Raw genomic sequence first — 23,355 nt, 5'->3', positions numbered from 1 at the left:
GAAGCAAAATATTTAAGCACGCATTCATGCACATGAATCCAGGGCCCCCAGGTCCATGGACCAAATACTGAATTTTTTGTTCTTGTGTCCATTTAAAGTCAGTAGGGCTGATGGAAGTAGTTGCTTACCATTATATTGTGGCTTTAAGCTATCCCCAAGCTTTGAAGGTTTATATCTCCTAACCTGGTCCATCCCAGTTTTCTACCTAATTCTACACTTCTGTTGTGATTATTCATTCCTAAAAGACACTGAAGAGTTTGGCGTGTTCAGCCAGCAGAATGCTTCAGGGTGAGTTTGTGTGTGTCAAATTTTAGGCCCTGGTTAATTCTTTCAGCACTGAGCTACTCTTCCTCTTAGCTACTTAATGTTTTCAAAAGAACCCGAAACCAAACAAATCCAAAAGTATCTACCATATGAGATGCATCCTTTAACTCCACAGTCTGAGGAATGGGGGTAACACCTTCTACATGCCTATAAATGCATCTGACACTAGCAAAATTATACATTTTGCATTTCAGTGTCTTTAAGGCTGATGACACTGTTAAGATGCAAAATTGCTAATTCTGTATCTTAGTCTTGCTGTTATGATTTTTTTGGAAATTCTTTTATTAAAGATTATTTTTTGTAAATGCTTCATTCCTTTGGCAGCTGTGAGGTGCTAATAGGCTTTAGCTATTACCTGTATATAGCCAAATCACTCAGAAACAGGTTTTCTTCCCTGCATCCTGATTTGTCTCAATCAGAATAGATAAGGAATAGCATCCAGGTCTCTGTTTGCAAGTTGCACACGTAACTTCCTGCAAAGACCAACGTCCTCATTTCTAGTTTTAAGGTTTGTTGTTGAACACCCAGTTCTATTGTGATTAATGAATGTATTCTCCAGTTTTTATCAGGCCAAAGAAAAATTTAAAAAAGAAATGAAGATTGAAGGATTTCTGTACAGTGACTTATCTGTACTAGCTTCTGATATCCCATATTTTCCACCAGAGGAAGAGGAAGAAAATTTGGAAGATGGAATTCACCTGGTTGTCTGTGTCCATGGATTGGATGGTAAGGCCAGGAGGGATTGTTTACACCGCGTCATTTTGATGTAAACAAAAAAAAGGGCAGATATTCAGCAAGTATGAAAGAATGGAGAGTCTGACGACAGTATTTATCTTAGCTAAATATTTAGGCCTTAGTATGTTATTCAGTCCATTGTAATAAAGGATCTAGGAAAATATGAAATATTTGCTCTAATGGGTGCTGCAAGTTTTTTTTGTTGTTGTTTAAACAGAATTCTATACCAAGGCACATCAGTCCTTCTCTGTATAGGAGGAGTGTATTACAGTAGCTCTTCTTGTCTTTCCGCCGTTACTTGGGTGTTTTGCAGTATGTCATCAGGATGAAAACATTATTTCAACCAACCCCCTCCCTCCCTTCCCCCCACTCCACCCCACTCACCCCCCCGTTATAAGGTAGATAGTGGCTGGCTTTAGAAAGTGAGAGAATAAAAATAATTATTCACTGTAGAGTGAACTCCAGCATAGCTTGGAATTTTTTACATTGTGCTTTCTAAGCAGAAAACAGCTATGTTAAACTTGAAACTTCTCTTGACAAATTATTGTTATCAATGGGGAAGGTGTAGATGCTAACCTTGAAACTACAGAGAAGGAGGGGCAGAGACTTTGAAATCTCAGGCACTCTCAGAAAGGTGGAAAACAAACACTTGCTGGCTTGAGCAAGGACCATTTGCCATTCGATATTTTAGTGGCAGTAATGTCCTTCTCACGAGGTAGAGGTACCTCCTTTTCATAGAATAATAGAATGGTTCGGGTTGGAAGGGACCTTAAAGATCATCCAAGCCCCCTGACCTGTGCAGGGACACCTCCCACTAGACCAGGTTGCTCAAAGACCCATCCAGCCTGGCCTTGAACACCTCCAGGGATGGGGCAGCCACAACTTCCCTCGGCAACCTATTCCAGTGTCTCACCACCCTCACAGTAAAGAATTTCTTCCTAATATCCAATCTAAATCTCCCCTCTTTCAGTTTAAAGCCATTACCCCTCGTCCTATCACTACACTCCCTGATCAAGAGTCCCTGCCCATCTTTCCTGTCGACCCCCTTTAGGTACTGCAAGGCTGCTATGAGGTGTCCCCAGAGTCTTCTCTTTTCCTGGCTGAGCAACCCCAACTCTCTCAGCCAAATGTTTTTCAAGATAAAGTTGCAGAAGACTCTGGAATTTTCTAGTATGGAATGGGGCAGCTTCCAAAATATTAGGAGCCTGGCAGTATTTCAGCACCATCTCTAATTGTGAATGTGCAAAGGCAGGCTACTCTACACCTGAAGGTGCAGTCCTATACCCCAGCACATGTGCCGAGGTCCCTGGCAGGGCTGTAGTGTCCCCTGGGAGCCTCACCAGCTGTGAAGGCGTAAGGACAGACCTCAGCTTTTTGTCTTTTTGTCTTACCTCTGCTGTCTGGCAAATAGGAGACAGAGTTATTCTGGGCCTGATCTTTGCCCTTTCTTCCCCACCATTTATGCAGTGCCCAGCAGCAGGGGATCCAGCCCCACATGGTGCAGGCTGTGGTTATTCTTGCTCTCCTGCTGTTTCAGTGCATGACCCCTTGGTGTGGTGAGCTGTCTTAGCAGCACTTAGCAAGAGCTCCCTGGTGTCAAGGTTTATAGGAAGATGAATGTATTAAATTGACTCTATATTAGTTATTTTTCTGTTGAATTACATCTTATAAAGTACCGTTTATTTCTAGGTAACAGTGCAGATCTGCGGCTGGTAAAGACTTTTATAGAACTGGGACTCCCTGGTGGAAAACTGGACTTCCTAATGTCTGAAAGAAATCAGGTAGTACAGAGCTAATTTCTGTCTTCCTTTAGATCTGCTACAAGCTGTTGACATTGCTGAAACAGGGCCTTCAGGAAAGCCACTTCACCAACTGAATGCAGCAAAAGTACCAGGGAATTCAGGGAATTTTATGTAGAATTTAGTGCAAAGGCCTGCTCCTGGCTAATTTGATAGGGTGGTCAATCCCACCACAAAATATTCCTAGTATTAAAGTCAAAGGCAATGGCATTGACACTTATAGGACTAGACCTTAGAAGAAGAAAGTTGATTTTTCCTGTCAGCTTGCAAACTTAACGGCCTGGTGCCTCTGCCTGTCAGATGCCAGGCGACACAGCACTGATAGAAAGCAGAAGGTTTAGTGATGCTAAATTATCTGGAGAATGTGGACTGTCCAGCGGGTGTTGTCAGCTTCCTTTGCTGCATCAGCCATTGTTTCTCCCGGTGCAATGTTTGCGAGATTTATTTCCTTGAACGATAAAGAAACATCTTCCAGAAAAATTCATTGCTAGGCTAGGCAGAGAAACATAAATGAATTCTGCGCTTTGCTCTGCACTGAACCCATATTTATGAGACAGAGGCCTAACTTTATGCACAAGGTAAGGATTTCCAGTGCCCAGTCAGAAACATTGTTCTGATTTACGAGCAGCTGAGAAACTTGCGTCAAAACTTTTCAACCTTCGTTGTTCAACACCTTTTATATGTTGAAGTGGCCAGTTGGTGTTAGTCTGTGAACTTGCCACCTTCCAGTGCACATCTGTCAGCAGGAGACATGCCTGGTGAACGTGAGTAAGATGAAAATAATGAGACCACTTCGGACTTGCTTCAAAGCCTCTTGTCATGTTTTTAGAGGATGAAACATCTTACAACATCTCTATTTAACATTATCCAGACTCCATAATAGGAACGTTTAGTGCTCTTATAGTTTGGGAAGGCGAAGAAGTTCCCATGGCACTGGAAATAGGACCCATGTGGTTTGATGACTATTTGAATGCTGTAGAGCATCCTGTCACTCTTTTTCCGTGCTCTGAGAAGCACACTGAAAATGACGCAAGAAATCAGTCATTTACCTGGAGTTTGCCTTATAGAGGAAAATGCAAATCACTTTTTTTAGGCATTCATTTCTGATACATTTGGCAAACTCAATCAGGCTTAGATGATACTAAAGGATGGAGATATAACCAGGTGAAATACGATGCTTGATGTGTATTGTTTATGATTAATGTTCAGGCTGGTGTTCTCCCACTTTAAAACAACCTGAAAGATTTGGGATAATGAGCCTAGGAGGAAATCATTAATTATCAACAAAGGCAAAACAAACAGGCAGGAGGTTAGTGGACTGTTTGTAGTTTATGAGAACATTTATTTGAAGGCCGTATTGGAAAGTGAATATACTCATGTTTTCCTTTGCAAGAGCTGCAATTAGCAAGATGAATTGTGTCACAAAAGCATTAATTACTGATATGTTTGCTCTGAATAGCTCTTCCAACATTTGATGATTGTTTTTGTGGCATCTCATTAATTATGAATTTGATTTAGAGTCCTGTTGGATTGCCAAACGACACAGTTCTGAATAAGATCTGCCTACAATCGCGTAGACTGGACAATATATTATTTGTTTCGTTGTATCACAACTGGCAGTACTCTTGCAAGCAACAAATTGTTTGTCTTTCTCTAACACTCATTCTCTTACTGATAACTGTTGAATAACAAACACAGAGCATTTCATTAAATAGCCAAATAATTTTGTGATTACTTCTATAGCATCAGCATAAGCCACGTGTCAGTGTATAATGCTGTAAACTATTCTATTGTAGTAATCTTTTAAATACTAAATGCCAAAAGCTTTTTTTTTTCCCATGTGCAGGGTATGGTGTCTGGAGTGGATGAGCGTTACCAGTTCTCACAAGTGTCAAGTCAGGCTGCTTTAACGTTGTACTTACGACTCTGGAATCACTCAGCCTAATATTGTTAATCTTACTATTAAAAAACTGTAGGTCTGGGTTTATCCTATCATGACACATGCTGAAGTTAGAGGCACAGTTGGTAGAGAAAGAGGAGTAACCACAGGCAGTAACTTAATCCCCTTAAAATAAAAATTGCCTTCTAGCGGGCCCTCTTCCCATGCCCTACAAAGTGTAGGTTTACGGTAGTCCTAATTTGAATTCTCAGGTTGTGTTCTTGAAGCTAAAAGGCACAATATAGCATCAAAGAATTTTGCCTTACTTTACCTACTAGCTCACTGAAGAGAGTGAATTTCCACATGGGCTGTAAGGAGAGCTGTGGGACCCATACTGACCTGTGGTATGTTGTTACTGTTGATGCTATGTGAGAAAGAAAATACTTGTCTTGAGTAAGTTTTCAATATGAGTTGGAAGCTATTTGTTAATAAACTGAAAATGAAACTTCATGACTCTCTTTTCAAAGGAGAACTTCAATTTTTAGAGGACCTGGAGACTGAGAAAAATCGCTCCCCCCCTGGCCTCTTCCTGCTTAAGCTCGTATAAAGAAAATTTGGACTGGTTATTAACGTTTCTGCTTGCATTTTACTTAGATAATAACATCAGTCTGCAGTAAGTGCAATATATTTTAATTCACTGATTCATTCCATTTTTCACCAGACTGATACTTTTGCTGATTTTGATACAATGACAGACCGATTATTGGATGAAATTATTCAGCATATCCAATTGTACAACCTCTCCATATCCCGAATAAGGTAAGCGTTCTGGTAGTTAATAGTCTGTAACTGTTTGAGTTACATGAGCAACATTTAGTGAAATTAGCTTTTCCAAAAGTGCCCTGTGTCAAAAGCCATTGAATCAGTGAGATGAATTTTTACATTGTTATCGATAGAAGAGTATCTACTAGGCTGAAAAAAAATGTGAAATGGTAACTAGAGCCTGATAGAATCCCCTCAAGACCAATTTATGCCACTCTTATGTTTAATTTAAATAAAATACAGATTTTTTTGGGGTTAATGTAATTCTTTCTTTCCCAACAGTTTTATTGGACATTCCCTTGGTAACGTCATTATTCGATCTGTACTAACTCGCCCCAGGTTTCGCTATTACCTCAACAAGTTACACACCTTCCTATCCCTATCTGGGCCTCACCTGGGAACCCTTTACAACAACAGTACTTTGGTTAGTACAGGTAAGAGTTAATGGGAAAGCTATAAGTAGCTGCAGTCCGTGGCAGAGTGCATGAGACAGCAACACGTGGAGGTAGCAGTAAATCGTAACAACGTGACTTGTACACTCAAGTTGTGTGAAATATTTGCTGAACACTGGAAACCCACAAAGAAAAAAATTGCAATGAGAGGGGCTTTCAGTGTCGACTACAAGGTCGAGCACAGTGCTATGTGGAAAACCCAAGGGTGTGCAGCAGGGAGAGGGGACCTTGCTTCCACTGTATAATGCCAATAAAGAGAGGACCTGCAAGGCTGAAGAAGACACTTATAGTGCTATAACAATGGAATGTCTCACAGTTCAGCCTTCTTGAGTGTTTATGCTACCATGACATGGATAATCAAGTGAGACCCTTAGAATTTTCTCCCTGTTGATTAACAATACAAGAGGAATCAAAGACTTGTATTGAGTTACAGCACTACCCTTACTGTAGGCACATGTCTTTAATCCCCTCGGTTGATAATTAGCAAACAGGATAAAAATATGCATCAATTCTCATTCCAGGTCTATGGCTCATGCAGAAGTTGAAAAAGTCAGGGTCACTTTTGCAACTGACCTTCAGGGACAACGCAGACCTGCGCAAGTGTTTCCTCTATCAGCTCAGCCAAAAAACGGGTGAGTAGGGCTTGATGTGGCTGTGTAAATATCAAGGGCTGTTCCAAAGGATTGTGATGGATTGCCATGTTGTCCAGGGAGCAAAGGAAACCTGCATTTTTTTAATGATCTTTCTGTAAATGTTCTTGCTTTCGAGAGGGGCTGTTCTGTCTAAAATCCAATATCTATTTTATCTGTGCATTTTTTCCACGCCAGTTGTCAGTGAATATATTTGCTAAACTGTTAGCACCAAATACAACCTCCATGCTGTAGTAAACATGCACCTAAGTTTATATTCTGCAAGCAAGAAATATCATTCTTGTCAGGCCACTATTGCTTAATTTACGCTACTAGATGAAAACCATTTTTCCTTTTTTATTATTTTTTTTCAAGTTTAACATCTCTTGTCTCTAGGAAATATGACTCTGTGAGATGAAGAACAAATTTTATTCATGTCTATTTTGACAACTTTGTACTACAAAGAGAGATGTATGGCCTCACACTGGAAAAATGATATCTAAATTGAGATCTTTTTATCCTTCTTGGTCTGTCATGGATAAATGAAATGTCAGGATTTTCTTGAGAAAAGAAAGCAAGCATGATCCTTCGGTTCAAGCAAATGTTTTCTTTTATGAGTTATTTTTAATATTGTGTGTGAGCAAACTGGTGCTAAGTGTGTAGTCACTAGGTCACTGCTTGACATTTAATTCTTGTTTTGTACTTTGGTACATTGCTAATAGGAAACAGAGACTTTAACATAGTTAACATCTTAACATGATAAATATAACTTCTAAATTCTTAGTGTGACAGACATAGAGCTGTTTCACAATTTTATGCACACGCTACATGACATAATCAATGACAAGAAGCTGCTGTATCAGGACATTTAATGAATTTCTGTATTATTTCCCTGTCTCTCATTTCTACGGAGTGCAGTTGATGTCTGCTTTCCATCTGACATGTTCAAAAAAAAAATTGGGTCTACACAGGAAGCTCACATCATAACTTCCCAAACAGAGAATTCCTAAGCATGTGGTGTGAGTCAAAGCGAATCATTGTTTGTTAGCTTGGTAGGCTGGAGATCTGAGGAGCTATAAATGAAGGTGTTGTCCTTGCAAAAGTAGAAAGCAGAAACTTAAATGTGAAGAGGGTTGTCTGTAAAGTCAGAATCTGTAGTAGGTAGGTCCTACCTACTTCACGTGAACATATGAGCTGGGGATACTGAGTCAAAATAGAGGTGCCCCTACTCTAGCACCCTGCTCCCAAAGTCATTGAGAGAACCTACAGGGAGAAATATCAGCAGCAGTGTCGTGTCTGCTTTCCCAGATAACGCTTTAAGCCTCCAGCGATTTCTGACTTTATTCTTAAAGCAGAAGTCCCTGATACTTTTCAATCTCTTTAAATGTCTCTGGTGTTTGTCTTTAAAGAAAAAATAAACATGATTCCCTATTGAAACTCTTCATATGAGATTTTAGATATGGTAACACTCACTGCTGCTTCTCCTACCGTTTACCTCAGGCTGAAGTCACAAATTCAGTTGGTTTGATTGCACAAGAAGAAAATGATAGACAGCTTCAGACAGGCTTAGTAAAGGCAGCCAGCAGGACTTTTTGTGGTGGTGATGGTCAACTTTTCTATGAAAATCTGGAAATCAAAGGACTTGGTTCTGGGCCCCTTTCCTATAAGGGGCAGAGAAAGATGAAGGTCAAACCAACAGCTCTTCTGTGTTCAGGATACTCTCTGGACTAGTAGACTAAATAATCTGTGCCCATTTTCCTACTTTTCTGCTGAATGTGGGTGGTGGAGGGCTCAAGAGACCACAGACAGGGCAAACAGCAGGAGCATGTTTCTACAGTCCATCAGTGGCCCTGTTGTCTCCAGGGAAGAGGGAGGATTCCTGGTTTCCAGTCCATGTACCAGCAGTGTGCATTTATCAAGGAACTGCTGAATGCAGGGACTGGATCCCAAGGCTCCCTCAACACTGATGTATATAGTATGACATCATAGCAGTGAAGTTGGTTCCTCTTCTCCTCCCTCTCTATTTTGTTTGAAAATTGTAGTAATTTGTTGTGTTATTTTTGAATATGTGAACACAGTGAATCATTGTGAAATATGTGAAACACAGTTCATTCCTGTGAACACTCATTTATCCAAAACCACGCATTGACCATAGCGGGGCTGTACATGTGTTTCCAATGTTAAAAGGTACAAATACCTGCAAGACTAAGGTTTTAATCACACATTTTTTTTTTGAATACTGCAAGTTCTTACATTTTTGGTTGACATACATTTAACCTGTGTGAGTGTTGATAAGTAACAAATAGTCCTCAGAAGCAGCAGAAATGGGCTTAAGCTATTATGAATCTTTCCAAGCTTGTGTTGCATGTTTTTATTCTTATAATCTATTTTGCAATGTAGATTTTCAAATGTGTTTGAACAGGAAGTAGTCATGCTGACACTGTATGTATTTTCTTTGCTGTGCATCATTGTGATAAATGTATTTAATGCATTTGCCACAGGTCTTCAGTACTTTAAAAATGTTGTGTTAGTGGCCTCACCCCAAGACAGATACGTACCCTTTCATTCAGCAAGAATAGAAATGTGCAAAAATGCACTTAAGGACAGACACACAGGTATGTTTAAGATCCTTTCTATATTTACAAAGTTGTTGAGGAACCGCGTTTTTGTGTAACTGAGATCATTTCACTACAAGGGTTTTTCATCAGCATGATGAAAACTCAAATGTTTATTTGATAAGGAAGAAAGTGTTCTCTTCCCACAGGAAATGACTGAAATCAGTAAAAGAAGCTTTTTAAGAAGCTCTTTGTCTGATGAAAACAGTTTTCAGTCAGGTCATAATCAAAGATTTCTTATTGTGTCTTCCCCTTACCTCTAGTTTCTTTTTTTAAAAGTGATGATAATAGAACTAGCTCTTGACAATGTTTTTCTGTAGTCTACTGATTTACTAGGATTGTCTCACCTTTGTTTTCACATAATGAAATCTCTCTCAGCACATCCAAAGTCGGGGGGTTTTGATTTGTTTTCAATAGCACTTGGATGATTGCCAGGTAATTTCAGGGACGGATCTAAAATCATATTGGTTTGTAATAAAATCTGTAAAGCACACCATGGCATCGGAGGCCCAGCCCTCCTGTGAGCTCAGGCTGTGCATTGTCCCAAGTATGGCCTTTGTTATTAGCGGTCTCCCTCCTTTATGAAATGTTCCATGGCCTCAGTTTGATACCGCTTCCAGAAATAATGTTCAGTGTAATTTCATACCTGTTTCGCACATGTGCTTACCTAGAAATGGAGGTACTCTTTTGAAATAGAAAAAGACACCCAGGTCCAATAATCAACATGGTTACCTTCACACATCTTACTTAAGTTGCAGCTCTTTCTACCCTACCTCAGATATGAATTAAAAGGTAATTTTCTAACGCTTTCTTCCAGTGGTTTTTCCTCAGGGAGATGTTTGACCTAGCAGGAGATGGATCTACATTCACTGTAGATCATTTATGAGTACAAGTTTCCTGAGCCATTGGTTTTGCTCTATCAACTCCTCAACTATCTGCATGACGCCCTTTCTGCATTAGATTCCCCAGAGAAACCCGAATGGGCCTCTGTGCTTTGCCAGCCTCTTTTGCATTCAGATTCACGGGCAGCATGAGTCCAACCCTTTTTCCCTGACGGAAACAAGCACATCTCCTTCCACCACAGAGGAAATGAGACTGAATGCTGAGGAGTGTCACACTCTTCATACTTGCAGCTTCAGCGGACCTCTTCAGATAACCAGTGTCTCCATTAGATTATCAGCGTCCTAGCACTTGGCAAATCTTTGAAATTTCCCCTCCTTTTTCCTTCTCATTGTGAGTGTAATTAAACGATATTGTAAGGAAAGAGGGTATCTGTCAGCTTTGGCATGTAGGTGTGACATCTAAACTCTTTTTTGCAGGTCCTGTTTATGCAGAAATGATTAACAACCTGCTCCAGCCTTTGATTGGGGCAAAGGACTGCACTTTGATCAGACACAACGTGTTCCATGCTCTGCCAAACACCGCCAACACGTTGATAGGCCGAGCTGCCCACATTGCCGTGCTGGACTCTGAACTTTTCCTGGAGAAGTTTTTCCTCGTGGCAGGACTCAACTACTTCAAATAGTGCCTGAACTATGGGATAGCAGAGGCAAACATTTTCATCAAGTGGAGGAGAATCCCTTTGCCAAAAGAGCGCAGTGTTAGAAATGAGATCAGGTGGGACTTTCAAACTCTCCATTCCCATTTCTGTTTCAGAGAGTAAAGTGCTATGGCTTTAAGGCATTCAAGCTTCCAAATATTGGTGCTTTTGGAAGAAATAAATATTCCTCTTCAGTTTCTATGTTCTTTGTCCACATAAAGACATGAGACACTTCTGAAGTACAGAAGCAGAATAAGGCGGCTAATTCTCTAAACGTGATTGGATCAATATGATTCCCATTTCTCCTGAATATTAACGCGGGAACTTGGCTTTCCTTGATTTAATGCTTATTTATGTATTAACAAAGCTATAAATTTGTAGCACTTTTGGGGTAGTTAACACAAGAGGAAACAAACATATATGAACTCAGGATAAAACCTCCTTTGTGATGAACTGAGAAGTCTGAAAAACATTTATGAAAGTTTCAGTGTTTCCATTTGTCGGAAGAAAATATCCGGATGGTTCCAGTACTGGTAATAATTTGTAACATACATACATTCAGATAATGGGAAGGAGTAAAGTGTTTAACATAGACTGAAGAAAACTTGATATTTATTTTTTAAAAAACCCCGAACTTTAAGTTGGGAAGAATTTGGTTCAAGTTAGAAGCTGCCAAACCAAGAGGAGTCTATTGGATTACTTGTAAAATATCAGTGGCATCTGTTAACATTTCTTCTGTTTACATTTATAGAGGATCATTATTACGCTTGTTATAACCTTAGAGGTACAATTTTTACTTTTACATGTATATCTAAGTACATTTACCCCAACAATTTTTTTATTTTTTTTTAAATTTATTTCTCTGATATGAAATTCAAAATCTAACCAGTAATACCCCTAAAAAAACCCCCAATTAATCAGATGAAAATAGGCTGGAGAGATAGAGTGCTAAGGATTGTGGAAAGCTTAAAAACTATAAAGATGTCTTCTTAGGCTCCTCTGCAATGCTCTATTAATGCTTTACAAATGCCCATTTGCAGTGCTATATACAGTCCTAATTATTATATGGTTACAGTTGTTTGAAACGTTTAAAACTTTATTCATACCAAGATACCCAAGTTATTTTTATGGGTTCAGAACAGGTCCCATTTTTCACTTTTTTAGTGTTTTTTTCCCCAAATTTTTAATTAAAATTTTTATCAAAAAGATATCAGATTTAAAGTGACAAATTTCAATAACTTTCTATACATTTTCATACCATTTTTATAAATTTTTCAATGTCACAGCAGGTTTTTCAAAAGAGAGAAAGTGAATAATTCTTCACAGTTATTTTTTTTTGGAAGGCGGGCAATTTTTTAATGCAAACATAATTTGTTTAAAAACATTAGTGACCAGCCCTCTATGTTTTGGGACAAAAGCTATAAAAAAATCACAAGGGTGGTTTCAGGTGTCAAGACTCTCATCAGTAAATCAATACCAAGATAGTGGAGATTTCTGAAATAAGAGAGTTAAAAAATGAAAACAAAAAATTCACAACCACAGGGAAATATTTGTACATGCAAAAAGTAAAAGCAGGGTTTTTTTCAAAAGAGGAAAAGTGGAAAACTTACACAGAATTAGTTCAAGAAAAGAGTTGCTATCAAACTGGTAAAGAACAAGGCTGCTTTGATAATGTAGGCATTTTTTTTTAAAATGGAAAGAATAAAGAAGGAATATATAAAAGGGTGAGATTAAGATCACCTATAAATAAGAAGGTATATTGCACTTAAAAATAATCTGCCCCTCAAAGGGGTAGAAATTATATATAAACAGTTACATTGTGTGTTTCAATACTGGAAATTTTTTTAAACATTAAACATTACCTCAGTACTGGAATTACATAGGTAGATACTATTTCCCCCCCCCCTTTTTTTTTTCCCCTTTTTATAAATTGACAGTTTAAAGCTAAAAGCCGGATTTACCCAGTTAACAAATAAATTCTGTCAGTAATCAAGAATTTCTGCTTCCCACTTCTTGTTTGGAAATTCTTTATCACTTTTTGGCCTCATCATTTTGTCGCCAGCTGCACTTGCATGTCACAGCTTACTTCTTCCTTGGTAAATTGTCTACAGAATATTAAATATAGTGCGACATGTAGGTTAATCATAGAATCATAGAATAGTTTGGGTTGGAAGGGACCTTAAAGATCATCTCGTTCCAACCCCCCTGCCATGGGCAGGGACACCTCCCACTAGACCAGGCTGCTCCAAGCCCCATCCAGCCTGGCCTTGAACACCTCCAGGGATGGGGCAGCCACAGCTTCTCTGGGCAACCTGGGCCAGTGTCTCACCACCCTGAGCGTAAAAAAAAACTCCTTGTAAAGAATTGAAAAATTCAACACAGAGTAGTATCATCTCACCTAACTTTAGGCAATTGCGGTGTAGATGTCTGTCTGTGGCCTAATAGGGGGAGTTTTATTCCTTTTATGACAAGTGGAAGGAAAGATGCATTTTTAGGGTGCGACTGATCAGACATATTTTACTTTTCTGGTCTAATTTTCTCTAGGCCTGTCCTTTTTCACTGACTATGCAGGATATCAGGTTTAGCTATCTATTTACTTGACAGTTACCCTTGATCAGATGAATCCCACAGAGTGCTGGAACTCTTATGGCATGCTATCCCAACCCCAAACACCTAAAGAAAGGATATTGTGCCTTGAAATAGCACCTGGCTGTTGAAGCCATTTCCTTTTCAATGACAGTTATCTAGCTTAGAATGGCACAGTAATTCTGGAAGAAATAAGAACACAAACTTATCCAATTTTATTGACAAGTTTGTAAAGGGACATGTTAAAAGACACAAAAATCCTTGACTTGTTTTCAATCTCTACTTCACCTTCAAATAAAATTATATAAAAGCAGTCTATAACATTTAAAAGGTTTCGCATTAACTATTTTTAAAAACTTGAAGCAGTTGAAAACAGTGTGGTTATAACAATTCCGTGGGTATCATGCCTTTATTAATAGCTGGATGATGTTTTTCCACTATTTTGGGGCTCCTAAAGCCCATTGAGCTCCACTTTAGAAAGAATTTTATCTCTTCTGAAATGAAAGATTTGTTTCTTGAATATGGATGGAAAGAAATTGCAGTAGTGACTAAGTGTGTGTAGATGAGGGGCAGAAGAGCTAGTTCTTTCCGCATCTGGGCTGAGGATTTTCAAGGGCTTTGTTTCCAGTCTCCTGACAATAGTTGCATGCTGACCTGCATGAAACCTCTGGAGATGTTTCTACTTCAATGACAGAATATAGCCTGTCTAAATTAATCACCTAATTTGTTCTTAAAAGCAAGCACTGAAGAGATGAATCAGGCTACTTTAAAATTTGGCAGGAAATTTGTCTTTTCCCAGCCTCCAATGGATGCCCATTCTGTCTTTAATGAAATTGTGAATTTGTTTTCAAAATCAGGTCTGTCCACTGGCAACAGAGGAAGTTGAAATCGCTTAGCTTTAAAGGATTGTATTCCAAAGGCTGAAATCTTAGCACAGAGCTTTGGAAATTACTAACAGGAATACTGAGCACTATTTTACTTCAAAGCACTTCATAAATACCCACTGACCGATCCCCTTCACTGTTCCCTTGCCAGAGAAGAGCCATGCTTGAGAGAGAAAGCTATCACAAAATGATGCAAAAACTGGGAATTCAAGCCAAAGCTTTCATTCACATTTGTAGGTTCCTCTGGTACTTTCTGCATGTTTAAAAAAAAAAAAAAAAGATCTCTTCCTTTCTGCCTCTGCATTTGAAATAGCTAAGCGGTGGTGCAGGAGAAAGGAAAGGTGAGAACTGCTAATAACAGGGTTAGGCTCTTGTGAAGGTTTATGCAAATATCCCATGAAACTTTCTATATAATGAATGGTCATGGGGCACTTCTGCAGCGGTCTCAGCACGCCAATATGTGTCGTCCTAGCTGAATGATTATTTCCTTTGTGGACTTAAGTTTCCATCTAAGAATTATCATCAGAACACCTAATATATTTCACTCCAGCTAGTCATTTAGATGCTAAAGGTCATGTCTGTGAAGAACTCTTATGGAGTGTTTTGGGTTTTTTTCAATACATATATGCTCAGCAATTTTGATGTTAAATGTTGTTAAGTAATTGAAAATTTCTAGCTCGATCTTTAATATTTATTTACTCCCTCCCCCAAATTTCCAGTGTGTATTTAATCATTGAATTGTTTTCAGTTATAAATCAGTATAAATCCAGGTCTGTTGACATCAGAGTTCAGCCTATCCATTCTCAATCTTTAATGCAGTTTCTTTATGGCAAGTTACAGTACCAGAGCCTCAGGAACTTCATGAGATATAGCACAACTCTGTGCACATATAACCACTGAAGTAAATATTAGTCCATCAATATTTGGAGTCATAAAATACAAAGATTAGGACTCGTTTAGCTACATCTCAGTCTTCTCTGGTTTGGTTTTGCCTTTTGGATCAAATGCGACCAGAGCAAGGCTGCCCCTCTTGCTCTGTTTGTTCATGGTTCCCCTAATTTGCTGTCCTTTGAGTAGCCTAAATTGCCCTAAACTACTGTTCTGCTTTGCCCAGGTATTCCCAAGTTTGCATGGATGCCTTTCTGTGGTCTGACTACATCTCCTGCTTTTCTTTTGCCTGTGTCTTACATGAGTTCCTCTTCTCTTTATCCCTCTGTCCTTGCCATCATGCAAAGCTACAAAATTGTCTAACTAATCAAAGAACTTACTTTCTACCACCCTCTGAGGTACTCTCAGTTTTAGATTTTCTACTGGTTTTGACTGGGATACAGATAGATTTCTTCATAGTAACTTGTATGGGGCTGTCTTTGATTTGTGACCAAAACAGTGTTGGATATTTTAGTTATTGCTGAGCAGTGCTTACACAGAGTCAAGGCCTTTTCTGCTTCTCACACTGCCTCACCAGTGAGTAGGCTGGAGGAGCACAAGAAGCTGGGAGAGGACACAGCCGCGACAGCCGATCCCAACTGACCAAATGGATATTCCACCCCATAGGACGTTGTACTTAGCAATAAAGCTGGGGGTACGGGGCAGGGGAGGTTGGCTGGGCTGCCATTTCTCCGAGACTAGCTGTGCATCAGTTAGTTGGTGATGAGCAATTGGGGGTTTTTGCATCACTTGTTTTTCTTTCTTTTTTTCCTCTTTTTTTTTGTTCCCCAACCATCCTGTTTTTAATTATTAAACTGTCTGTATCTCAACATGTGAATTTTTGCACTTTTGCCTTTCCTGTTCTCTCCCCTATCCCACTGAGAGAGGGTGTGAACACGCAGCTGTGTGGTGCTTAGCTGTCTACTGGGGTTACACCATGACAGATTTGTACAGATCCAGTCCTTCAAGCTGCATTTTATGTGTGTTTTCATTAGTGTGAGGTTTCATTTATGTGAGGTTTTCATTAGTGACCCAGCAGAACTTTCCCAGGATTCAAGCTTATCCTTCATGAATCCTTAGTGGGAAGAAGAAATACAGATCCCCTCATTAACTTGGGCTTTGTAACGGACAGAAGATATTTTGCTGATTCTGGATAGGTGTTCGAATCAATTCACCCTGGTTTACTCCAGTCTGCTTTGCAAAGTCTTTCAGTATGTTTTCCCTGTATCACTTGCATATGCTGCTGATTGTGACTTCCTTCCCTCCTCCCTTCCCTCCCTCCTTCCTTCCTTCCTTCCTTCCTTCCTTCCTTCCTTCCTTCCTTCCTTCCTTCCTTCCTTCCTTCCTTCCTTCCTTCCTTCCTTCCTTCCTTCCTTCCTTCCTTCCTTCCTTCCTTCCTTCCTTCCTTCCTCCCTCCCTCCCTCCCTTCCTTTCTTCCTCCCTCCCTTCCTTCCTCCCTCCCTCCCTTCCTTCCTCCCTCCCTCCCTTCCTTCCTCCCTTCCTCCCTTCCTTCTTCCCTTCTTTCCTCCCTCCCTTCCTTCCTCCCTCCTTTCCTTCCTCCCTCCTTTCCTTCCTTCCTTCCTTCCTTCCTTCCTTCCTTCCTTCCTTCCTTCCTTCCTTCCTTCCTTCCTTCCTTCCTTCCTTCCTTCCTTCCTTCCTTCCTCCCTTCCTCCCTTCCTCCCTTCCTCCCTTCCTTCTGTGACATTCATAGTTGCTCAGAACAGAACTCTAGAAATTAAATAAAAAAGTGTCATGCAGGTGATTATCATCTATTTAAAATGACACAAATTAGTAAGGGATATACCCTTTTAAAGAAAAAAAGAAGAAGATAATTATTTATACTTATGAAGTTCTATAGGCCCGGTCTAGCTCAATCTGAAATTAATTAAAAGCTCTCGGTACCTTTCGGAGTGCCACATAAGGCCACACACAGAGCTTCTCGCCACAGTGAATATTCGGTTGATAGTGTTTGCTCCAGAGACTCTGAATTCATTGCGGACATGCATTCACAAATACATTCAGCATTGCCTTTCCACTTATCCAGGAGTGCTACATCGTGTTCACACATTCATTCTAGTCAATTTTCTCAGCCCTTTATGTAAGAACTGTTATCCGCCTCTCCAAATGTATTACAGAACACAGAATATTTTGTTTCAGAAGGAGCTGCTGGAAATCTCTCTGTCTAATTCCTGTTCAAAGCAGGATTATCATGAGCATCATGTTAAGGTCAGCCATGTCTTTGTCTTGCTGAGTCTTGAAAACACGTGGTGATGAACATACTCCAGCTACTCTGGATTACCTTTTCAACTGCTGTACATCACTCCTAAGGAAAAAAAAAAAAGAAAATCCAATTCAAACTTTCCAAGCTGCAGCTTCTTGCTGTTACCTTTTATTATACCACCTTTTTATTCCATGGGAAGGCCATGTTTCTGATGTACTTGTAACTTCCTTTTCAACACCTGCAGACAGCTCTTAGGTTGTTACTTGGTCTCCTCTTTACCAGATCAAACAAGCCTAATTCTCAGCCTCTCCTCAGAAGCCATGTGCTTAGACTGCTCACCATCTTGGTAGACCCTTTCTGGGCCCTTTCCAGTTTCTCAACCCTGAACTGGGTTTAGGAGGCCAAAGGTACTGGCAAACTTCCTTGGATGATAGCTCTTGTGCAGACTGGGATCTTTTCCCTGTGCAGGAGGGGCTCACTGGCTGTTAGGTCTCATCACATCTTCTTCCTAAATCAGGTTTTAATCTGAAGAGCTGTTTTCTGCTTGCCACAGTTTGCAAACTTGCAGCTTGCATCGGTCTATGAGTTCAACTTTGCTTCTTGCTCCTGTGTTGTCTTGGTTAAGGTAAGCGTACTGGACAGGGCAGAGAGCTGTGACCCATGGCATACCACCACCATTTATGGGCCTCTTTTTCAGCATACAACACATCTGCCCCCCCGTTGCACTGTTGGCGTGCTCAATGCCGTGCTATTTGTTTCCCTTCCATTTTTGCACGTCTTATTTGAGGCGATCTTAGTCACTGGTAAACTTGAGGCACAGATAGTGAGGAAGCCTGATGTGAATCTTCTCCACCCTTGCATGACAGACAGGGACGATCACTTACGTTGTGACCATCAGGTCCATGGCATGCTGCTTCCTGACAGTCTCTGAAAGAGCTGCTGCTGCTGTTTCTTCTCTGTTTTAATAAGACTATATAATACATATGCACTTCCCTAAAAGAAATTCACACACTGAATAGAAATGCTTATGAAAATCAGCGTAGAGTTGCTTTAAATGCAGATGAGTCCGTCCTTCCCTGCACAGGATAAGAGCATAAAGAATAAATATGTATAAAAAGAATAAATATGTATAAACTCTTCTTATACAAAAGGTCAGACTAAATTAACTTCTGTTACAACCTTGAAACTTGATTTCTCTGCTTTTGAAAATTCAGCTCTCTACTTTCACCCAAAGTGTTGCAAGATCCTATTATCTGCGTAGCAAACTAACCACATCTGTCCAAAACTGATTTGCACACATACATACACATGCCAGAAGTCCATTGGCTGTCAGCCTGGAGCTGCATGTCTTCAAGTATCTTCTGCCTCTGAAAAAATGAAACTGTGACACAGTGACCAGGGCTACTCTGATTGCAATCCAGCGTGCCTTTCAGTCTTTGAAAGCTATCAGCCACAAACACAAACAGCTTATCCAAAGGAACAAAAAAACCTCCTCCACATAGAAGTCCAGACACAAACAACTCTTTTTTTTTGGAGTGGGTGGTTTGAGTACTGTGATAGCTTCACCTATTCTATACTTTCCACAAATGGGGTTACACTAATAAGTATGACAGTTTCCAGTGCTGAAAGCCCCAATATTTCAATTCTCATGGCAGTTTCTAGCAACTAATTTCAGAAGTTTTTCATTCCTTCCTGAAAGCATAAGTGCTGGTAGAATCCTACCTGTCCCAAATGCTCACTTACATTTGCTATTTTTATATGGATAAGACTACCTGCATTGTTCCTTACCATGGAAATATGTGAAGGCATTTCTGATACACTATCATATATGCACCTACCTGCACTGGAAAGGCTGAAGAAGAGACTGTGGGAGCCTTTTTGACCTAAAGTGTGTCATCACTTTCAGTTCAAATGATAATAAAAAATGCATGTTTTTTATGCCATATGTGTGGTATCCCCTACATACATATGTGTACACAAAATACCTTTTCTTTTATGGAATGTATGTTATATCTACATATGTGATGCATGGGTGTTCCCATATGCAGTGTATGTATGTCGTACCATACTTAAAAGCCGGTGGTGATTGTTGAGTCTAATGGTTTTACTGGTTTCCTTTGGTTATCCTCCAGAGCTCCTGTGAAGGAGCAGTTTGCTGGCTTCACCCACCACATTGGAGGAGAGTGATTATTTTGTTCAGTGATTTGCCAACCTCTTGGCACACCATTAGTCAACTAATCTTATCTAAGCAGTCTTGAACTTGATGTTTGTTATCTACCACCTCCATGGTTTCCATGGTCAATGCAACATGTCAAACTGAGCTGCCCTATCTCCTGAGACAGGAAGCTTGTTGCCATTTTTTTAATTTTCCTTGACATCCATCCTCTTCAACCAATCATCCATTTATAGGCTGATAGAAAATTGATTTATCAGTTTTCCGCTTCTCTTATAATTTTAGTCTTGTGTATATTTGACTATGCATCCAGTTTGGGAAATCAGCTTTTTCAGTTTTCTGCCACTAAATCTTCTTATGAAGTATGAAATATGAGAGAGAACAGTCTGTACAAGCCACGGTACTCTTTTGCAACTGCATGTCTGGAAAAAAAACACCACCAAAAACCCACTAGTAATCTATAGTGTTTTCTAGGTTTATTTTCCACTGTGTTTGTTTTTCTGAAAAAGAAGATATGTTGGTGTTTTGTCCCATGCGTTTTAGGGTCTCCAGGTGAGTAAGAGTCCAGATATAGCTCTAGTAGACTAAGGATGGGAGAAGGAAAAGATGCAGAAACCCTCCTTCTATCTATGATGTGACAGGAAGATACCCCTCACCAAGATGGCAGCGATGACAGAGAGAGCAAAAGAACAGTTTCCCCAACCCTATCCACTTCACTAAAATAAATAATTCCAGAATATTATTGCACTTTTGGGAAAAGTATTGGGTCAAAATCAAAACATAGATCAGTATATAACAAAACACAAAATTCAGAAATAAATTGAAATTTATGCCTATGTTTTGTTACTTGGATTTGTCTCTAATACTAAGCTTTCCTAAATGATGAACAGTGTAACCCAGGACTGGCTTTCCTGGACTTGAACAATGAATTATTGAGGTTTTTTTTTAACAACAGTCTTAGACTAAGGTCTCAATCATCTTCATAAATGCCTAAATATGTACTCAAGTCCTTAAAAAAAAATAAAAATCTGATCTTAAATCTCCATCTCCACTTATGTTTAGACAATTAGCCACAGCATTTGAGATATCAGAAAATTAAGCTTTCTCTGCAGATAGAATTACCTTCAGTGCACAGTACAAGCCTTAACTGGGAAGACTTGCCTGTTGGGGGACGTTCATTCTTGTTTAGAGGGAGTTTATGGTAACTGGTCTCTAATTTAGGCAAATCAAGGAAATAGATGAATCCTGTCCTCTCTGTTATCACTCTCTTCCACGCTGCAAATTCACACTCAGGCACTTAAAGTTAGATAATTCTGTTTTATATTCCAAATAAAACGTATCTGTGAAGCAGGTCTTGACTGATGTTCTATCTTTCCCTGTATGCAATGTACAAACACAATTACTCTGATTTTGATGCTAGAACCATTATCTTGGTTTGAGAGTCTTGGAAACCTTGATGAAACTCTCTTTAAAGTGTATTAAAATTGTAACCCTCAAAATCAGGCTAACTTTTTAATAGTTAAAAAGTTAGCAACGTCATCAGAAAGAACTTCTCAGTTGTACGGTATCTATTCAAATGGAACACCTTAGACTGCTGGATTAATTCTCAGCACAATGTTAACACCTAAAATTGCACCTTCACTGTTCCTCAACTGACACGTGGAGTAGAATTCATCGGACAGGAGCACAGTTCTGTGAAGATCCTTATCCTGTGTTTCAAAGAGTTATGTTTTACTTATTTTTTAAATGATAAGAAAGTACCCCTTAGAATTAAAACCTACTGTTTCCTGTAAGTAATTAGCTCTGAAAGTGGTTTTCTTTAAGTACACTTATACAGTTTTTGGTTAACGAGGACAAAGCTAGAAATTCTTTTTTAAAAAGAAATATTTTTTTTTCAGATGAGCAACTGACAAATACTGTTGGGCTGAGTTTCGAGAAATTAATTTCAGCTTTACGGAGGTCAATATTTTTCTTCATAAAAAAAACTATAAAAGATTCAAGCAGCTGCCCCCTGGATTTACTAACCATTTGTACCCATGCATAGTGGATGTAAAATGCTAACATTGGTGTACACGCCCGTGTTTGTGCACACAGGCTGCAAGGCAATGCATCAGAGATATATCGTCCTCCAAGTACTTCCTTTAAGGCTGATTGTTCAGGGCAAGCAATATGCATGATATCACTGGTGCATGTAACAGTTAAGTACAGCCTTCTGCAAATCTGGATTTAAAGACAGTAACTTTATACTGAGGCTGAACTTTGCAGATGAGTAGTCTATGGCATTTTTAGTTATAACCGTTTCTGTGGTCTGAATGTGAGTGCAACTGATCCTGTCACGTGACACTAGAGGTTGCACAGTTAAATGACACATTATTACATCCGATTGAGGCAGTTATGTTTCTCGCAAATTATATTTCAAATCAGGCAGAAGAGGCAATAATTAGAGGCTGTGAGCTTGGAAAATCTGTACTGTTTCTTTATTTATTTTTTAAGACACCAAGATTTACAACCCATGCTCCGTTCTGCCTCTCTCTAATTTACTTCCCTTTCCCTAATGAACATTTGTCAACTGCCATACACTTCAATTTTCTTTAACTATGTCTGTCAAGATTTAAGTGAGACTTATATCGAAAAAAACAAAACTGAACTCACAAAGTGGAAACAAATGAAGTTGAGTCAATTCCTTGACATTTTAAGGAAAACGGAGATGCAAATCAAAGTTCTTGAAATGTAGGTTCTGACTCAACAGCATCCACAAGGTCTTAACTAAGGGTCTGACCCTGAGAAATGCTGCTCAGATGCACTTTTGATATAATGGGCCAGATCCCCACGTGGATTAGCCTGATCGAGCAGTTTATAAAGCCTAAGGATCTTGCTGAATGGCAACCAGTAGCATTCATGGCATCTCACAGTCAGACCACCAGAAGATAGCAAATGTCCTGGGTTATTTTTAAGGCCAATTTTTCAGTTGGTCTATCCTGTTTTAAAAAACAATGTCTTTTTAGACAAATGCAGACCTCTCCAAGGGATCAAGTCAATAGATTAATGTGGACAGATCCTTATAGGTTAAGGGAAAGGGCTTTTAATTTTTAAATCTACTACTTTGAATCATGATCATACAAAAAAAGCTGAAGAAATCTGACATGGTCCCTTGTATAAACAAGATCATGAATGTAAAGCTTATAATGCCACTGTGAAATTTTAATGCTTATTTATTATAGTTATGATGAAACCTGTATAATAAGATGATGATGATAATAATAATAATAATGAATAGTCATCAGTGCCAATATGATTCTACTATTTTTCTACATATGCTTTATCGTGGCATTTTGTGTAGCTTGTGTTCTGTGTAAAGAGATGTCAATAAAATCTTTGCTTCCTTTTGTCTGTATTTTGTGTGATTCTTGATACTTAGGACGTTCCCCAACTCCTTTTGTCCATGTAGTATGGGGCAAACACGATGACAATCATAAAGAGAAGTAGAAGAAAATGTTCTCAAGCATGAAGCAAGAGAATAGATGAGATGGTATATAGAATCAGAGAGTCATAGAATTGCCTAGGTTGGAAGGGACCTTTCAGATCATCTCGTCCAACCATCAACCTAACTCTGACAAAAAACATCACTAAACTGTACCTCTAAGCACTATGTCTTACTAAGGACCATGGCTGATTCAGACTGTCCTGTTTGAAGAATGCAAAACAGCTCTGAGATACTGAATCAGTAATTATTAAATAAACTAATTATGGCTTAAATGTCTTTTAACAT

At 39.2% G+C, this 23,355-nt stretch overlaps 1 protein-coding gene across 3 annotated transcripts in view; it reads left to right on the top strand.

Annotated features, from left to right (window-relative positions):
* The window catches only part of FAM135B (family with sequence similarity 135 member B), a 223,913-nt gene extending 201,059 nt beyond the window's left edge, over nt 1–22,854 (top strand). The window contains exons 14-21 of one of the 3 annotated variants that reach the window (XM_063327583.1): nt 884–1,050; nt 2,749–2,840; nt 5,459–5,556; nt 5,842–5,993; nt 6,533–6,643; nt 9,142–9,255; nt 10,575–10,872; nt 21,485–22,854. In XM_063327583.1, the coding sequence (XP_063183653.1) occupies nt 884–1,050; nt 2,749–2,840; nt 5,459–5,556; nt 5,842–5,993; nt 6,533–6,643; nt 9,142–9,255; nt 10,575–10,780 (940 nt within the window). In that variant the 3' untranslated portion in view covers nt 10,781–10,872; nt 21,485–22,854. Of the gene's footprint in view, nt 1–883; nt 1,051–2,748; nt 2,841–5,458; nt 5,557–5,841; nt 5,994–6,532; nt 6,644–9,141; nt 9,256–10,574; nt 11,329–21,484 lie in introns of those variants that run through there. The other 2 variants (XM_063327582.1, XM_063327585.1) reach the window with 2 other exon arrangements.
* Nucleotides 22,855–23,355: the final 501 nt, after the last annotated feature.

Source organism: Chroicocephalus ridibundus, chromosome 2 (genome assembly GCF_963924245.1).
Source record: "Chroicocephalus ridibundus chromosome 2, bChrRid1.1, whole genome shotgun sequence".
In the NCBI taxonomy this organism is placed as follows: domain Eukaryota; kingdom Metazoa; phylum Chordata; class Aves; order Charadriiformes; family Laridae; genus Chroicocephalus; species Chroicocephalus ridibundus.
Note: the sequence above shows the minus strand (reverse complement) of the source record. Positions and strands in the feature narration are given on the sequence as shown.